Below are 14,829 nucleotides of genomic sequence, written 5' to 3'. Positions count from 1 at the left end.
GGATTTGCCAAAATCCTAATTTCATGTCAAACTTTGAAAAAAATTTGCATTATATAATTTTTGTAACAAGTCTTTTTTGTTTGGAATTGGATATTTAATCCATTTTAATGCTTTATTTAATGGTTTGTAATTTATTACTAATCTTGGTGTTCATCTTTCTAGTTTTGCAATTTTTATAACAGAGAAAGCAGAACAGCTCCAGGTAAATTACGTTTCCTTATGAGTTTTTTCTCTAAAAGATCCTGTATTTCTTTTTTACAGAATTTTTTCATTTCTTTGTTCATTTGGATTGGTCTTGCTTTAGTAGGAATTTGTTTTTCTTCAAAATCCTTTTCATAAGGCAAGTCTATTTCATGTTTTTTTTTTAATCCCAAAAAGCATTGGAAATATTAGAATAAATTATTTTTTCAATTTCTTTTTTGATTTATTCGATTTTTGATTGAACAAATTTATCACCTAATTGTTCATTTATCCTTTTAGAAGAGATTTCTTCTTTTAAGAAAGTAATTTGTTTCTGTTTGTGATTTATTATAGAATTGAGTTAACTTGTATGAACTGATAAAGATTTTAGTAAATTGAGATTTTTTATTTTTGGTTTTTCCATGAAGGAGAAAACTATTTTGGTTTTTAATATTTTAGTAGTAATTGCTTAGTTTGTAACTTTATATGGTTTAAGGATATGAATGATGTGCCTAGTATGACATCTTGTGTTATATTTTTTACCATTAGAAAATGAGTTTTAAATTTGATTCCATTGCTGCATTAAGAATTTTATATGTAATTTTAAGTTTACTACCATTAGCAGTTTTAATGCCTTATGATGTTTTGTCATAATGTTTTGCTGGAATCATTCCTTTTCTGATGCAATTTTGATCTGTACCAATATCAAAAAGTGCTATTGTTTCTAGTTGAAATTCTTTGTTGATTAAAAGATATACTTAATTATCTTTGCATTGATACTTCTGTAAGAACCATCATATATTCTTGTGATTCTTTTAGTTCTGCTTCTGAGGAAGAATTTTCTATTGGAATTCTTTAATTTTGTAAGAATTTTGTTTGGTTTTTAATTTCTCTTTGTTCATTTTTGAGTTTGAAACTTCCTCTTTTATTGCAGACACTGCCCACTCTTAATGCATGGAGATGAAGCAGAAACTCATTGCATTATCTGAATAATGGACTACATCACAAGGCATTTACAAGTTATGATCAGCATTCTGCATCACAGGTTATTATATAGACCAAACAAGTAGACAGACATCATTTACAAACCGCAACCATTCGAAGAAAACTTGGGATACGGTTAAAAATAGCATAAACATATTTAAGTTTCTAGGATCAATTTTGCAATTGCTTTTCATTTTTTTCCAGGTTCATTCTATGAACCGTGCAACTATCAACTGAATCTTCTCAGACTTGAAACATGGAAGTTTGGGGAATAACATGTCAACTCCCATCACCAAATCCTTATAAAATGAATTTGCAAATACTGATTTAACAACTTTATATAGCACAAACAAAACCTAAACTCAAGAGAATATTCAGGGAGAAAGATGAGGACAAATAATCAATAATGAAGCGGCTTTTATTTCCATATAGATGAAGTTTCATCCTTTTCTGACAACTAATAATTTACAAACTAATTCAGTGTACAGATCACAAGATATAAGGATGCATAAAGAAGTTCAATGTCATCCATTTTCCTAAAACTCACTTTTTTGTTATTCTTGAAGCACTGCATTGAAAATTGTACTCCAGGTATTGAAATAAAAAAAGAGTATACAACAGGAAAAGGGTGACGAAAAAATGTGACACGCCCCCTGGTTGTGCAACAACTACACGATGGAAAGAGATATTGCTGAAGTTCAAATCGCAAAGCACCATTCCCCTGAATTAAATGCCTTTTAGCTATTTTCAATGAAATGAAGCCTTGACCTAGAAGTCAACCAGATAAATCCTGAACAAATTGACTCAAATACTTCTGCAGTAGCCTAAAGAATATATATTGCATGACCTTCATGTCACACTAGTTGAAGTCATCCAGGTGCCGCATTTTCCATTTTCCATGTATGCCAATGCCTATATAAAAGAGATTTGGTAGTTTTATGAAGGTATGCATCCAAATCATATCTCTGGGAGTTCATTTTGCTCAAAAGACCAAAAGCATGCATCCTTTTATCTTTAGAACGAAGAAGAGACTTGAGTAGGTGGTTGCAAATTCGAGGCATTAACTTGAAACCCTGTTCTAGTGTATAGAGGAACACATCAACTGCAAGGTCCAAATTTCCTTCTTTGCACAGACCAACTATCAACCTTACACAACTAGGAGGAGTAACAACAACCTTGCATTCCTCCAGAATATAAAATATCTTCAAAGCTTCTTCTACTCTTCCTGCTTGACACAAACCAATAAGCCAAATCGTGTAAGGTGCTACACTAAAACTATTCAATTTGAAGTCCATTCTGAGCAAGCCCCGAACTGCCTTTTCAACTTGTCCCTCATCAAAATATTTTTCTACTTCTTTGATTACTGTATCTTGCCGACCAGGAAGGCTCCTCAGATACATTAACCAAAGATTAAAAGCTAGTGAAACCTTCCTTCTCCGACATGACCAAGTCATAAGTGATCTATAAACTGCCACACTGGGTTTACACCCATTTTTTACCATTTGATCAAAGATTCTAAAGGCATCCTCTTCTCTTCCAGCCATTTGAAAACCATTAATAAGAGTTCCATATGTTACACTGTCGGGGGAAATCCCCTTGAGTTGCAGTTCCTTGAAGAGCTTGAAAGCACCATTAATGTTGCCAGCTTTGCAGAATCCATGGATCAATATGTTGTAAGTAAAGATGTCTGGTACATTACCACCATCAGCAAGTTGCATAAGAATCCTGTATGCCTTAAGAATCCTTCCAGACTCATAGAGTTGCTCGACCATAGTTTGTAGGCTTGAGCTATCAAGAACTCCAGAGGATCCATGAGAAAGCCGTAGAAACAGCGAAGGATTTCTCCCTATTTCCATTTTGTAAAACAGAAGATGAGCTTTCTCAAGCTGACCAGCCTTAGAAAGTCCATCAATAAGTGCATTGAATGTAACAACCGAGGGAAAACATCCAAGCTTTTCCATCTCATCGAAAATTTGCTGAGCCTCCCCAACCAACCCATTCTGACACATACCACTAATGAGAATGGTGTAAGTGCAGGCATTAGGAAAGCAATCATAGCTTGAAATCTCAAGCTGAAGGGACCGCGCCTGATCCAAAAGACCAGTATCACAAAACCCTTTAATCACAGCATTATAACAGTATGTATCAGGAACTAAACCTCTTTCAGTCATCTCACTCAACAACTTCATTGCATCCTCAACTTTGCCTGCAACTGATAACCCCCGGAGCATTATCGCATACAAAACAACATCAGGCTTAACATTCTCCTCAAACATCTTCGTATACCATGCATATGCTTCCTCAAATCTCCTAGCTCTAAATAAACCATTAATAAAACTACTATACCCACGTAATCCAAGTACAAATCCGTCCTTTTGAAAAGACTGCAAAAGTGCAAAAGCTTCATCAACCCGACCCAATTGACAAAACCCATTAAGCAAAGCATTATAAGCAACAAAATCAGGGGAACACCCACTCTCTTTCATCTTATTTAACAGCCTACAAGCATCATCAGCCCTATCTGCTTGACACAAGCCTGAAACGATAATTGTATATGAACATCTATTTGGCTCTATACCTCTTTGAGTCATTTCATCAAACATGTTAAGCGCATCCTCAGTTTTCCCATTTTTACAGAGCCCATCGATCAAAATACTAAAAGTAGCTCTATTAGGCTTATAATTATTCTTCAACATCTGATTGTAAACCGCCAAAGCTAACAAAAGGACCTTTCTACGAACCATAACGTATAATATCGTATTATAAGTGAATACATCAGGCTTGCAATCAAAATCCTTCATCTTACCGAAACACTCAACGGCTTTTTCATCGAGACCCAATTTCGAATACCCAGAAATCAAGACTTTAAAGGCGTCGGAAACGATAAGAGCCCCGCATTTTTTGATTTCCTCAAGAGTTTGCCAGTACATGTCAAAGCCGTTGTCCTTCCGGAGGAGCATGTCGACGACGAGTTTGTCGGATGCAGAGCTGCGTAGACGCTTCCTCTGCATTGCCCAGATGAAGAAACGGAAACCCAATTGAGGGTTGGGCTGGTCTTGGATAATGGAAGTGACAATGTCAGGAGAAAGGAAAGGAAGAAGAGGTTCCAAGGCGGGTTCCATGGGGTTGACAATGTCGAGAATGGAGTGGATTTCATTGGAAACGGAGAAATCTTGGAGGGAGGAAAAGGAGGAGAAGTTGGGAGACAGAAATTTGGATGTCTTGGAACGGAGATGAGCGATTGGGCGGACAAAGAGAGATGGCAGTTTCATTACCAAACAATGAATGACAGTGAGTCCCCTTGTTTTGTTCTTTATGTTTTAGAAATTAGAAGAGAGCAACTTTAAGAGTTGACCGATCACCGCGGAGTACACGATTTTGCTGGTGGTGTTCGGCGGCTATGGCGCTCGTGCATGCGAACACCCTTTGTCGTTGGGAGAATACCGGCGTGAAGTTTAAAACTTAAACTAACTAGTACTTCATCTTTGATTCACGGAATAGGTAAAAATAAAATAAAATAATTATTATGTGAGAATAGAATAAAATAAAAATAGAATAAAATAAAAATAAAATAAAATAATTATTATTTTATTTGATATTATGAATAGAATAAAGTAAAAATTATTATTATAATTTATTACAGTATTTGATTATTAAAAATAAGATTAAAATAAGAAAAGAATAAGTGATAAAAAGGTAAAAATATCCTTAATTATATTAATATTTATTTTCATAAAAAAATAAAATTATTCTTATTATCATTTAAATACACATTTATCTCAAAAGATAATTATCCATCATAATTATATTTTCTCTTAATTACTAAAAATAATTATAATTTAGTCACATATTTTTATAAATAGATAATTATTTAAAAATATAATTTAATTATATTATATTTTATCCATCATAATCAATTAAATTTGTATATAGATGTTTTTTTTAACCAATTCTTCATATATTATGAATCATTTTCAAAATATTGTTTAGAAAAAATATTAGAGAAGAAATATTTGGAAAAAAAATGAAAATACTAGTAGAAATAGAAAATCATGTTTTTTGATATATTAAATAGAAAATCATATCTTTGAAATTAAAAAGATAGTTTTCCAATTTTTTCTAAAAAAAAAATAAGTTATGCCTTTTGATATATGAAATATAAAATCATATCTTTGAAAATAGAATGATGGCTTTCAATTTTTTTCTGTAAAAAATGTAAATTATGTCTTTTGATAAATTAAATACAAATTCATATTACCTTTTAAAAAAAGAAGAAAATCATTTCTTTGAACCCAACATTTGGTGCTGAGGAAACATAAATGACAAAGAGATAAATAACTTGTCTTTCAATTTAGATAAGCATTCCATATCTGGAAAGAAAATGACAATTTACAAGTATAACTAAAGCATATTAGCATGAAGATGCCATAAACATTAAAAGAGCCTTGTAATACTAAATGCTTTTTAGATGAAAATATTAGTACATATAATCTACAAATCACGTCTAGTTTACAAAAATACACTGACCCTGAAAGTAATGGATGAATATTCATCCTATTACACTAACTTACAACATGTATAAAACGAATAAAGTCGCTACAATAACATTACCCTTATACATAAAGTCGACGCTACAGACAATATAGTCAAGAATGAACTAACAACACGACAAATCTCCATATAAAATTTAAACATAGCTAGTAGCCTTTTTCGTCGTTCAGCATCTCTTCTCAAATACAAACGAACCATGACTGCAAAAAATAAATATTCTAATCTATTTTATTATGTACAAAAAATATTAAAGCTATATGGTAACAAAAAAAAAAAAAGTGACATCAAGAGCACATTTCAGCCCATAAGTAAGCCATATGCATTGTATTCAAGAATCTGTGGCACATCTTTTGTTAGAACAAAAACAGAACGTAAGTGTAAGGTATTGGATTTAAGTCTTAAATATATGGAGGTGGAGTCTATAAAAAAAGGGAAATGGTTTATTTTTATTGTGTAACATGACCTTTAAATAAGAGAAACAAATCTGTTTCATTGCTCTGAGTGATATTATGTATGTGCTAGTGGTATTGCATAAGCTAAACTACACGTAAGAGAAAGTTAAATTATGATAAAATGAATCACACAATATAAATTTAGATTTGAAACTTCTTAAATCTATAAACATCATAAAGATCACTTCACTTACTATTATTTGATTTTAAAATAAATACCCGTCATAGACTTTGACATTGAAAAACCCTTTTTATATTAATTTCCTAGTCAAAAACCTTTGAACAAAATCTTGAGAACCTTAGAAAAATTAACACTAATTTGTGTTAGGCATGTGCTTAAGGCTTGGCTTATCCACTAATTACTCATCTTAAAAGCGTTAGCTATTATATTTCTTGATTTTTGTGGGCACTTTTATTTCTTATTATTTAAATATACTTTACTTAAATATAAACAATTTCTTATTCATCTGACTATTTTAACTTGCTCATGAAAACAAGTTTGCCTTAAAAACCTCAATGGCTGGACAGGTGCTTGAATTAGAAAGAAAGTCAACCATTTCTAGCATAAGAAATGGTGGAAGTGCAATTGCTTAGGCACTAATTTTTACTACAGCTGGAGAGCTATTGCTAGTAAATATATAGGACAACTTTAATTTATATTCTCTCTATAATAATTTATTTTTACCAGATATCTGTAAAAATATTGAAACACACCTCTTCTAATAATCTCTTCTCGTTCCTACACTATAAAATGGATATAAAGCCTATTTGGTTTCATATAATTAAACCTTATGTCAAATTAAGTATTGCTAGTATTTTTTCTGAAATTAGTGCTTCACCATCCAACATAATTCGTCGTAAGGTTAATTCACAAAATGATATATATGTAACTTTAATTAACTACTTTAACATACTATTGTATTTTATACTAGCATAATTAACTTTAGGCTATGGCTTGCGATAAGTGAGGGAATATGTCACTTTTGTAAATTTTGAATTCTAAGACTAATGAGGTGAGCTTCGATAAATGTTTTAAATTATTATCATAGCATTATTCATATGTATCTCATCAAAGGGTATAATTAAGGAATTGTTAGAGTATGTTTTGAATATTTTAGAACCTTTTTATAATTAAGTTAGTCATCTTGATTTAATTATTGTGTCAATCTCTTTAATCCTTGTCATTAATTAGCGAATAATTTGGAATGCTAAGTAAGGAACCTAACTTACTGCTATGTGATTTAGTGTAAATTTTAAAACGATTTTATATATATTATAAGAGATATTGTCAATATATAAAATAACAAATTATATTATCATTTAAATGAATCAAACAAATTCACATGTTTTTTATCCCAATTCTATTTAATGCAAATCTACAGGCTAAATTGTAAGATTAGTGTGCATTGTCCAAGGAAGGGAAGGGGTATTAGCTTTGGCAATGAATGTGCGGGGTTCCCACTGTAAGAATGTGTAAGGCCAAAACCAAGTCTTCCACCTATATCTAGGCTAAAGACTTGATGCAGCAACACGTACATTGTTTGTATAGCGAATGAGTAAAAATTTACCACAATTTTTTCCCACAAATTCCAACAACTAAGAATCAAAATTCATAAAATTCACACCCCAAAATCACAAGTAAATCAGATCTACTAAATCCCATGATCAACAATAACAATAAGCATAATCACAGCAAACTCAAAATATTTTCACAGCAACCCAAATCACAACAAACCCAAAATATTTTCACAGCAAACCTAAATCACAGCCAGCATAATAAGCAAGTACTTGGATGAGAGAGGCAGTGCTTCTAGCAGAACTCTAAACCCTGGAAGAGCGGCTAAGAGAGAGGGGAAGACGGGTGAGAGAGCGACTGAGAGGGGGAAGACGGGTGAGAGAGCGGCTGAGAGAGAGGAGAAGTCGAGTGGGAAAGCTGCTGAGAGAGAGGGGAAGTCGGGTGAGAGAAAGAGGGAAAGGAGAAAGAGAGAGAAAAAATTTATTTTATAGGGATAGAGTTGTGATTTTCTAAATTTAATAAGGGTGTTTTAGTCATTAAACATTTCAGACTTATTCCATGAGCCACGGAATAAATAAAACCAAAGGGAGCACCGGTATTAGCTAAACTAGACTTTTTACCCATTTGACAGAACAAAGATTCCTGAGGAATTTTTATTCCTCATTGAACTTTTAAACCAAACGAAGGTTTAAGTTATGGCTGGGAATAGAGAGGGAATAGCATAGCCATTCCTCGTACCAAACGGGCTGGTAATGGAATAAATTTCGCAAATCTATTCCTTTGTAACAATCAATTTCTAAATTTAATCGTTACGAAAAAACATTGAACTTAATTTTATTTATTTTTATAATAAATTGAGTCCTTTTAAAATATTTTCAAAAACAATTGTTACGATAGTTAATCTTTAATCGTTAAGCTTGACTAGGTAGACTACCATATGGATTTAAATTGCCACATGACATACGAATGAGAAAATTTTACACACAAATTTAATTAATTAAAAAAGATAAATGACATAATATCTAAAAAAATTTTAAATTATTCAAAAAAAAAATCAAAGAATTCTTTATTTATCTATTATGTTCAATTAAACTCATATACTTTCATTCTTAGTCAAATAAGAGTTTATAATCTTATATGGAGTCAAATAAACTTTTATAACAAATGGTTGGTTTAGTCAAAATATCTCTTGTCATTTTTTATGTTACATAATGTCAATATGGCATATTGATATGTTATAATGGATGATGAAGTGGAATGATGACATCATCATGCGATATTTTTCAGCATCCACATTAAAATCACGCCAATACTATATCGGTATAAAATGACAAATAGCATTTTGACTAATTGCAAATAAAAACTTATTTAACATAAAATAAAAGTACAAGAGTTTAATTAAACGTAATAAAAGAATAATAGTTTATTTGAATTTTTTTAAATAATTCATAGATTTTCCTAGAATATTATTCCATAATTATTTTTTCTTTTTTTTTCTTCCTTCCCACTCACATCTTCCATCTTCCTTTTTCACTTCTTCCACTTGGGATCTTTGTTGACCAAAAAAAGTTGAGTAGTGTTGGCTCCATTAGTTTTTGATGATAATAAAATATTCCCATTCATTTGTATCTAATATTTCTACTTGAGTGTGCAAGACAAAAATTGTATGCAAATAATTAATCAATCATTCGAATGCACATATCAAAGAGCATAAGAATAAGAAAGTCATAATTGATCAACAAAACGGAAGCCCCTTAGTCGATTAATGAAGAGTTAGTCAGCTAAGATTCAAACCAGAAGTTGGTAGGCTGAAGAATATTGAAAGACAGAACCAACTTAGTCGACCAAGAAATAAATTTGTTGACTAAGTGCATATTGCCAGAAACTGGGATAAGAAGACAGAGATGACTTAGTTGACTAAGATATCGGTTAGTCGACTAAGAGCATTCTGTCATAAAATTTGAATTGTGCACTAGAAGACAAATTAACGGCAAGAACTGCAACAAAACTATTTCCAATGGTTAAAAACTGTCTAACACACTTCAGACCTGATTTTCTAAATATAAAAAAGGGTTCTAACAGCTAGAAATGCATTGAAGGCTTCCAAGGACACAAAAAGAGCTGAAAAACCTACAAATATTTATTGCTCATTTACTGCATTCAACTCCTATCCTTGTAATTGTGATATGCATTTCACTTGTACCACTTAGATCAACCGTGTGATCATAGGCATACTCTCATTACTTCTCTCTTTGTATTCTTAGAGTGAGGGAGTCACTCTAAGGGATTGTGAATAATCAAGGTAGTGGATGTAGTCTTGGACCGAACCACTTTAAATTCCTGCGCATTGTCTACTTTGTTTTTTATTTTCATTACTGTTCAAATTAGTTACTCATCTTGCCAAGAGCCAAAAAGTGCTATTCACCCCCCTCTAGCACATTTATTTAGGATCAACAACTAGGTCATCTATACACCACCACATCTAGTGGTTAACGATCCCTTCGACTAAAGCTTAAATTTTAGGTTTTGATTTTTGTCGAAATTTATGGGAGCAACAAAAAGATTTTTGTTCAATTTGGAATTCAATTTTTATTTTAATGTTTTTATTCTTAAAATAGAAAAAGAATATAAGAAAAATACTTTTGAATTTTGTCACCTTTAATCCACATCATCTTTTCATAATTGAAAATGGTGTTATTTTTTTAATCATTAAAAAATGCCATATTGTCACTTAAATCCCTCTCATAGGCTACCTAATCAAAGTTAATGACAAAGGTAATGTCGACTTAAGCACACTTATAAAAACAAATTTACATCTTAGACCGTATCATTACATAATGAATACTCTACGAATGGATCAACAACAAGGCATCGTCGAACTTATAAGTTTGTAAACAACTCACACCATAAACACACAACATAAAACAAAGTCATCACCACAAACATGTCTCCATCCTTTCGAGAGTTTTTGATAGTAGAACAAAGTAGAAACAAATTGCACAATGCCAATAACCAAAGAGTCCTCAAGAACAAAATAACCAATTACAAAAACACTCAATAACCATCATGTCCTAATTAACAATATTGCTACAGATTAAAATCCTTGACCACAATGTGAAGCACATACCAATCTAAATCACAAGGATTACAACTATAAGGCCAAAGAACAACTATAACTATATTAAAAGGAAGCTTGAAAGGCTTTTGGCTCGACACTTGGTGTTTTGTATGTGTGGCAATTGACATTTTGTATGTGCGACATAGCTAAAACTATATTAAAAAGAAGCCCCGAAAGGCTCCTAGCTTGACACTTGACAAGGCTTCTGGCTTGACATTTAGCATTTTATAGCATTTATAGAATTTGTGGTCTCACATTTGTAGGCTCTTGCTTGTTTTTGCTTGTTTGGGCTTTTGAGCTTAGGCTTACTTTGGGCATTTGAAGGTTTGGGTTTAATTGAGAGTTTTTTCTTTGGCCATTGTATTGCTTTCTCACTCTCTTCTTCGGTTTGCTCATCTCTTCTCTCGATAGCTTCTAGGTTTTTCTCTTTTCATGTGTGGCTTTAAAGTTTGACTTTTAGCTTTTAAGGATGAGTTTCTATATGGTTTCTCTTTACGAGTTAGCTTGCTTGGCTATGAATAGTAGGTGTTTGTGGCTTTTTTCTTAGCTTGGCTTTTGGGATGGTTAACGTTGGATAGTTATTTCATGTGTCGGTTGCATCAATTGTGCTTTGGGAGGCATGTGACACTATTTGCTTTTGTTTGTTTGAGTTGATTATGCTTTGGGAGGCGTGCAACACTATTTGTTTTGGTTGTGATTGGTTTAAGGTTCAATCTGATGGGATTTTTTTAGAATTTTCAACCTTCTTTTTGCCTTTTCGAATAAATTTTCTTTTTTTTTTGTCCAAGTTGTTTTCGAATTTGCAAAAATATTTTTGTATTTTTCATTCTTTTTACTCGTTCCAAAACGTTCTTGCTTATTATTTTCTCTTTGTTAATATTCTACTCAAGGCTTGGGTTTTGTTTGGTATTGGGTGTGCTTTGTTGGTTATTGTTTTGCTGTCTTCATTTTTTAACAACCTTTTTCTTCTACACAAGTTGTGGTTTTAGTATGCTATTGTTGGTTTTTTACCTTTATATATAATGGAATGTAGTTTTTATGTTGGTTTGCTAGAAAAAAAGAAAACCATTTTTAGTTTTCTTTATCTTTAAATGTTAATGGTCACTAGATGTTTAGAGGTTATATTTATTTAGTTGATAGTACTTTTTTTGTTGGTATATAAAATGGAATCTACTTTTTTTGTTGGTGACGAAAAAAGGTAGCTTAGAAAGGTATATTTCTTTTTGTACAATTATTGGCTATTTTTTAAAGTAGAGGAGATGTTGATAGCCATAATATGTTTAGAGGTTATATTTGTTCTATTGATTTTTTTTTTTTTTATAAAATGAAATGTATTTGTTCTGTTGTTGTATAAAATGGAATCTACATTTTTTGTTGATGACGAGAAAAGGTATCTTAGAAAGGTATATTTCCTTATGTACAATTATTGACTAATTTCTAAAGTAGAAGAGAGCCTTGAAAGAATTGAGGCAAAATTATCAATGCATCCCAGGATGCAAAAATTGAAATAATTGAGCTTTTGTCATTGGTTTCGTTAGTTCAATAAAGGTTTGAAAGAAATAGGCTTTAGGGTTTTAGGTTATACTTTCTTGGGTTTTGATTTTACATATTAATCAATGCTAGATGTTAATTGGTTGGGGGTTTTATTTATAGATTTTAACTTAAAGATCTTATTAATTAACCTTATTTACTTATTTTAGTTTTATTTATTAATCTTTTTTATATGCATGGCTGACAATATTTAGCTGTTGAAAAAAAAAGTGATGTTTATTATCAAACCCTGCTTTATAAAATAATTATAATGTCATTCACATGCTCGATAGAATATTTGTATATTTAGGAAGTTCGAAAAATCATTAAAAGACGATATTGCCCCTAATGGTATCATTAAGTCGATTAAGCCTCGAACTAGTTCAAATAGGAATTTTAAGGTGAAATTAAGAGTTTCACAGTTTAGGGATGACTCAAAATGGTAATTAGGAGTTCGAGAATCAATTCGGAGTCAAACCAGAATTTTCACTATCTAGGGGTAAAATTGTAATTTTTCCACTTGCGGACAAAATTTGAGATTTTGAGAGAATTTAGATCACATTTGACAAATTGGAGAATGGTATGAGTATAAGGGATGAAAAATATGTCTATGGGCAATTTTTCAGTTTTTGAGGTAAAAATGTAATTTTTCACTTTACGGGGGGCAAAAGTGTAATTTTTAAAAATTTGCTTCACCTAAATTTTGGAAAAGTCTAGAAATTTTATGGAAGACATGGATAAGTGAAGAGGATTGAGTGGTAGAAAAAGAAAGTAAAAAAGATGGCTAGACAAAAATAAAATAATAAAATATTCAAAAGGTAAATAAAATAATAATATTTTATTAAGCCTATTAAAAGGCTTGAAAATTCCAGAATTCTTCATTGGGATGGTCAGCCAGAACCAGCAGGAGAGAGAGAGAAATAAAAACAAACCCTAGAGTGAGAAAATTCAAAGAAAAAGTATGATTTTTCAAGGAATCAAGTGTTTAAAGGTATGATTTTTCAAGCTTAGCTTAAGATTTATCATTTCCATGCATTTCTCATCATTTTCCATGGTTGAATCATGTGATTTGAGGATGAATTCAATACTGGAAAAATGGGTTAGGAGAGAGAAACTTGTTAGATTAATTTGATTTTAAGTTATGTTAGTGTTTTAAGTTAGTTTAGCATATTTAGGAACAAAACAACAAGAAAAGAATTTATTTTCCTCCATTACCATTATTGGCCGAATTTTCTAGGGGAATATTGGCTGATGATCTTGATGTTTATTTGAGGAATTATGATGAATAATGATGAATTATGAGTCTAGAAAAATAATGGGAATTTTCGAAGCAAAAATACGAATTTTTACCCATTAAGGGTATTTTCGTAATTTGCTATCGGGACTGATAATTTGCACCACACTGAGGGACATTAAGTCAATTTGGGTGCAATTGAGGTATAAAAACTGAAAAAAATTAATTTGAGATTAAATTGGACGCGTTAGTAATTTAATCGGGTAATAGGCCGAATTAGGTTAGCACCGTATTTAAGCGGTAGTCGGATAAGTTGCATGTCATATCATGCATATATACCGAGCCTGAATTGATTTTATAATGGTCAAGCATTGATGTGGTGAATTATGTATTGTACATTGTGGATAGGTGGTGAGCAAATTACACTGGTAAAAGTACAGAAATTGTGCTTGAAGACTGGGATTAGGAGTACATCGACTCCTAAAACTGTGAGTGGACAATTTATCGTCTTAAATATCTAGAGTTATTATACTTGTTTGATGCTTTTATTGAATGGTGAATTTAAATTATAAAATATTATGTTTTCCAATTAAAATGTTTTTTAATAAAAATGAGATTTATACTGGTTTTGAAATCAAATATTGTTTTGGGAAAATTGAGTATATGGAGACTGTGTTGAAATTTATGATTTTATATGTTATTGAAATTGGGGCTTATGACACTATGGTAGCATGATGGCTAAATTTTTGGGGTTGGCATGAAATATATAAACAATTTTGGATTGGTCTCGGTAGACTGGATTAAATTTTATTTGCCATATTAAGCTACTGAAAATTTTATGGGTCTGGTGGTATATTAAACGGTCACTGCAGTGGTGGGAGTTTCCGTGGACTGCCTATGAGAGGGGCACGGTAACTCAATTATATACTTACCTCCGGGGGGAGATGTTGGGTGAAGTATCTCCTGAGGTATGATTTGAGTGCACCTCACGTTCGGGCCACCACGTGAGAGTGAGACTCAGCCAACGCCAAGGAACGACTGTGTGTCAAATGTGAAAACATGTTTATGGGTATGGGTCATTGAACAACTTTGGCGGTCTCAGTGGGATACCTTGACGAAGGTACCCGCGAGAATGATTATGGTAGGGGCCAAGTTTAAGAAATTCATAAGCCGGGAAATTTTGATGAAAATAAATTGTTTGGTATAGATTGAAACGAAATTTGTGTTATGAACATTATTGAGATATAACGTTTTTATATTATCT

The 14,829-nt window shown here is 31.8% G+C and overlaps 1 protein-coding gene across 1 annotated transcript; it reads right to left on the bottom strand.

The window, feature by feature from the left end:
• Positions 1-1,551: 1,551 nt before the first annotated feature.
• On the bottom strand, positions 1,552-4,641 carry LOC18589351 (Pentatricopeptide repeat (PPR) superfamily protein). Its single transcript, XM_018126660.2, has one exon. The coding sequence runs from the start codon at positions 4,434-4,436 to the stop codon at positions 2,034-2,036; it is 2,403 nt and encodes an 800-aa protein (XP_017982149.2). The 5' UTR covers positions 4,437-4,641; the 3' UTR covers positions 1,552-2,033.
• Between the last annotated feature and the right edge of the window lie 10,188 nt (positions 4,642-14,829).

This window comes from Theobroma cacao, chromosome 9 (genome assembly GCF_053813885.1).
Source record: "Theobroma cacao isolate CCN51 chromosome 9, ASM5381388v1, whole genome shotgun sequence".
NCBI classification, from domain to species: domain Eukaryota; kingdom Viridiplantae; phylum Streptophyta; class Magnoliopsida; order Malvales; family Malvaceae; genus Theobroma; species Theobroma cacao.
Note: the sequence above shows the minus strand (reverse complement) of the source record. Positions and strands in the feature narration are given on the sequence as shown.

Coding starts and splice junctions, on each gene's coding strand:
- LOC18589351 (XM_018126660.2), bottom strand. CDS start 4,436: ATGAAACTGCCATCTCTCTTTGTCCGCCCAATCGCTCATCTCCGTTCC.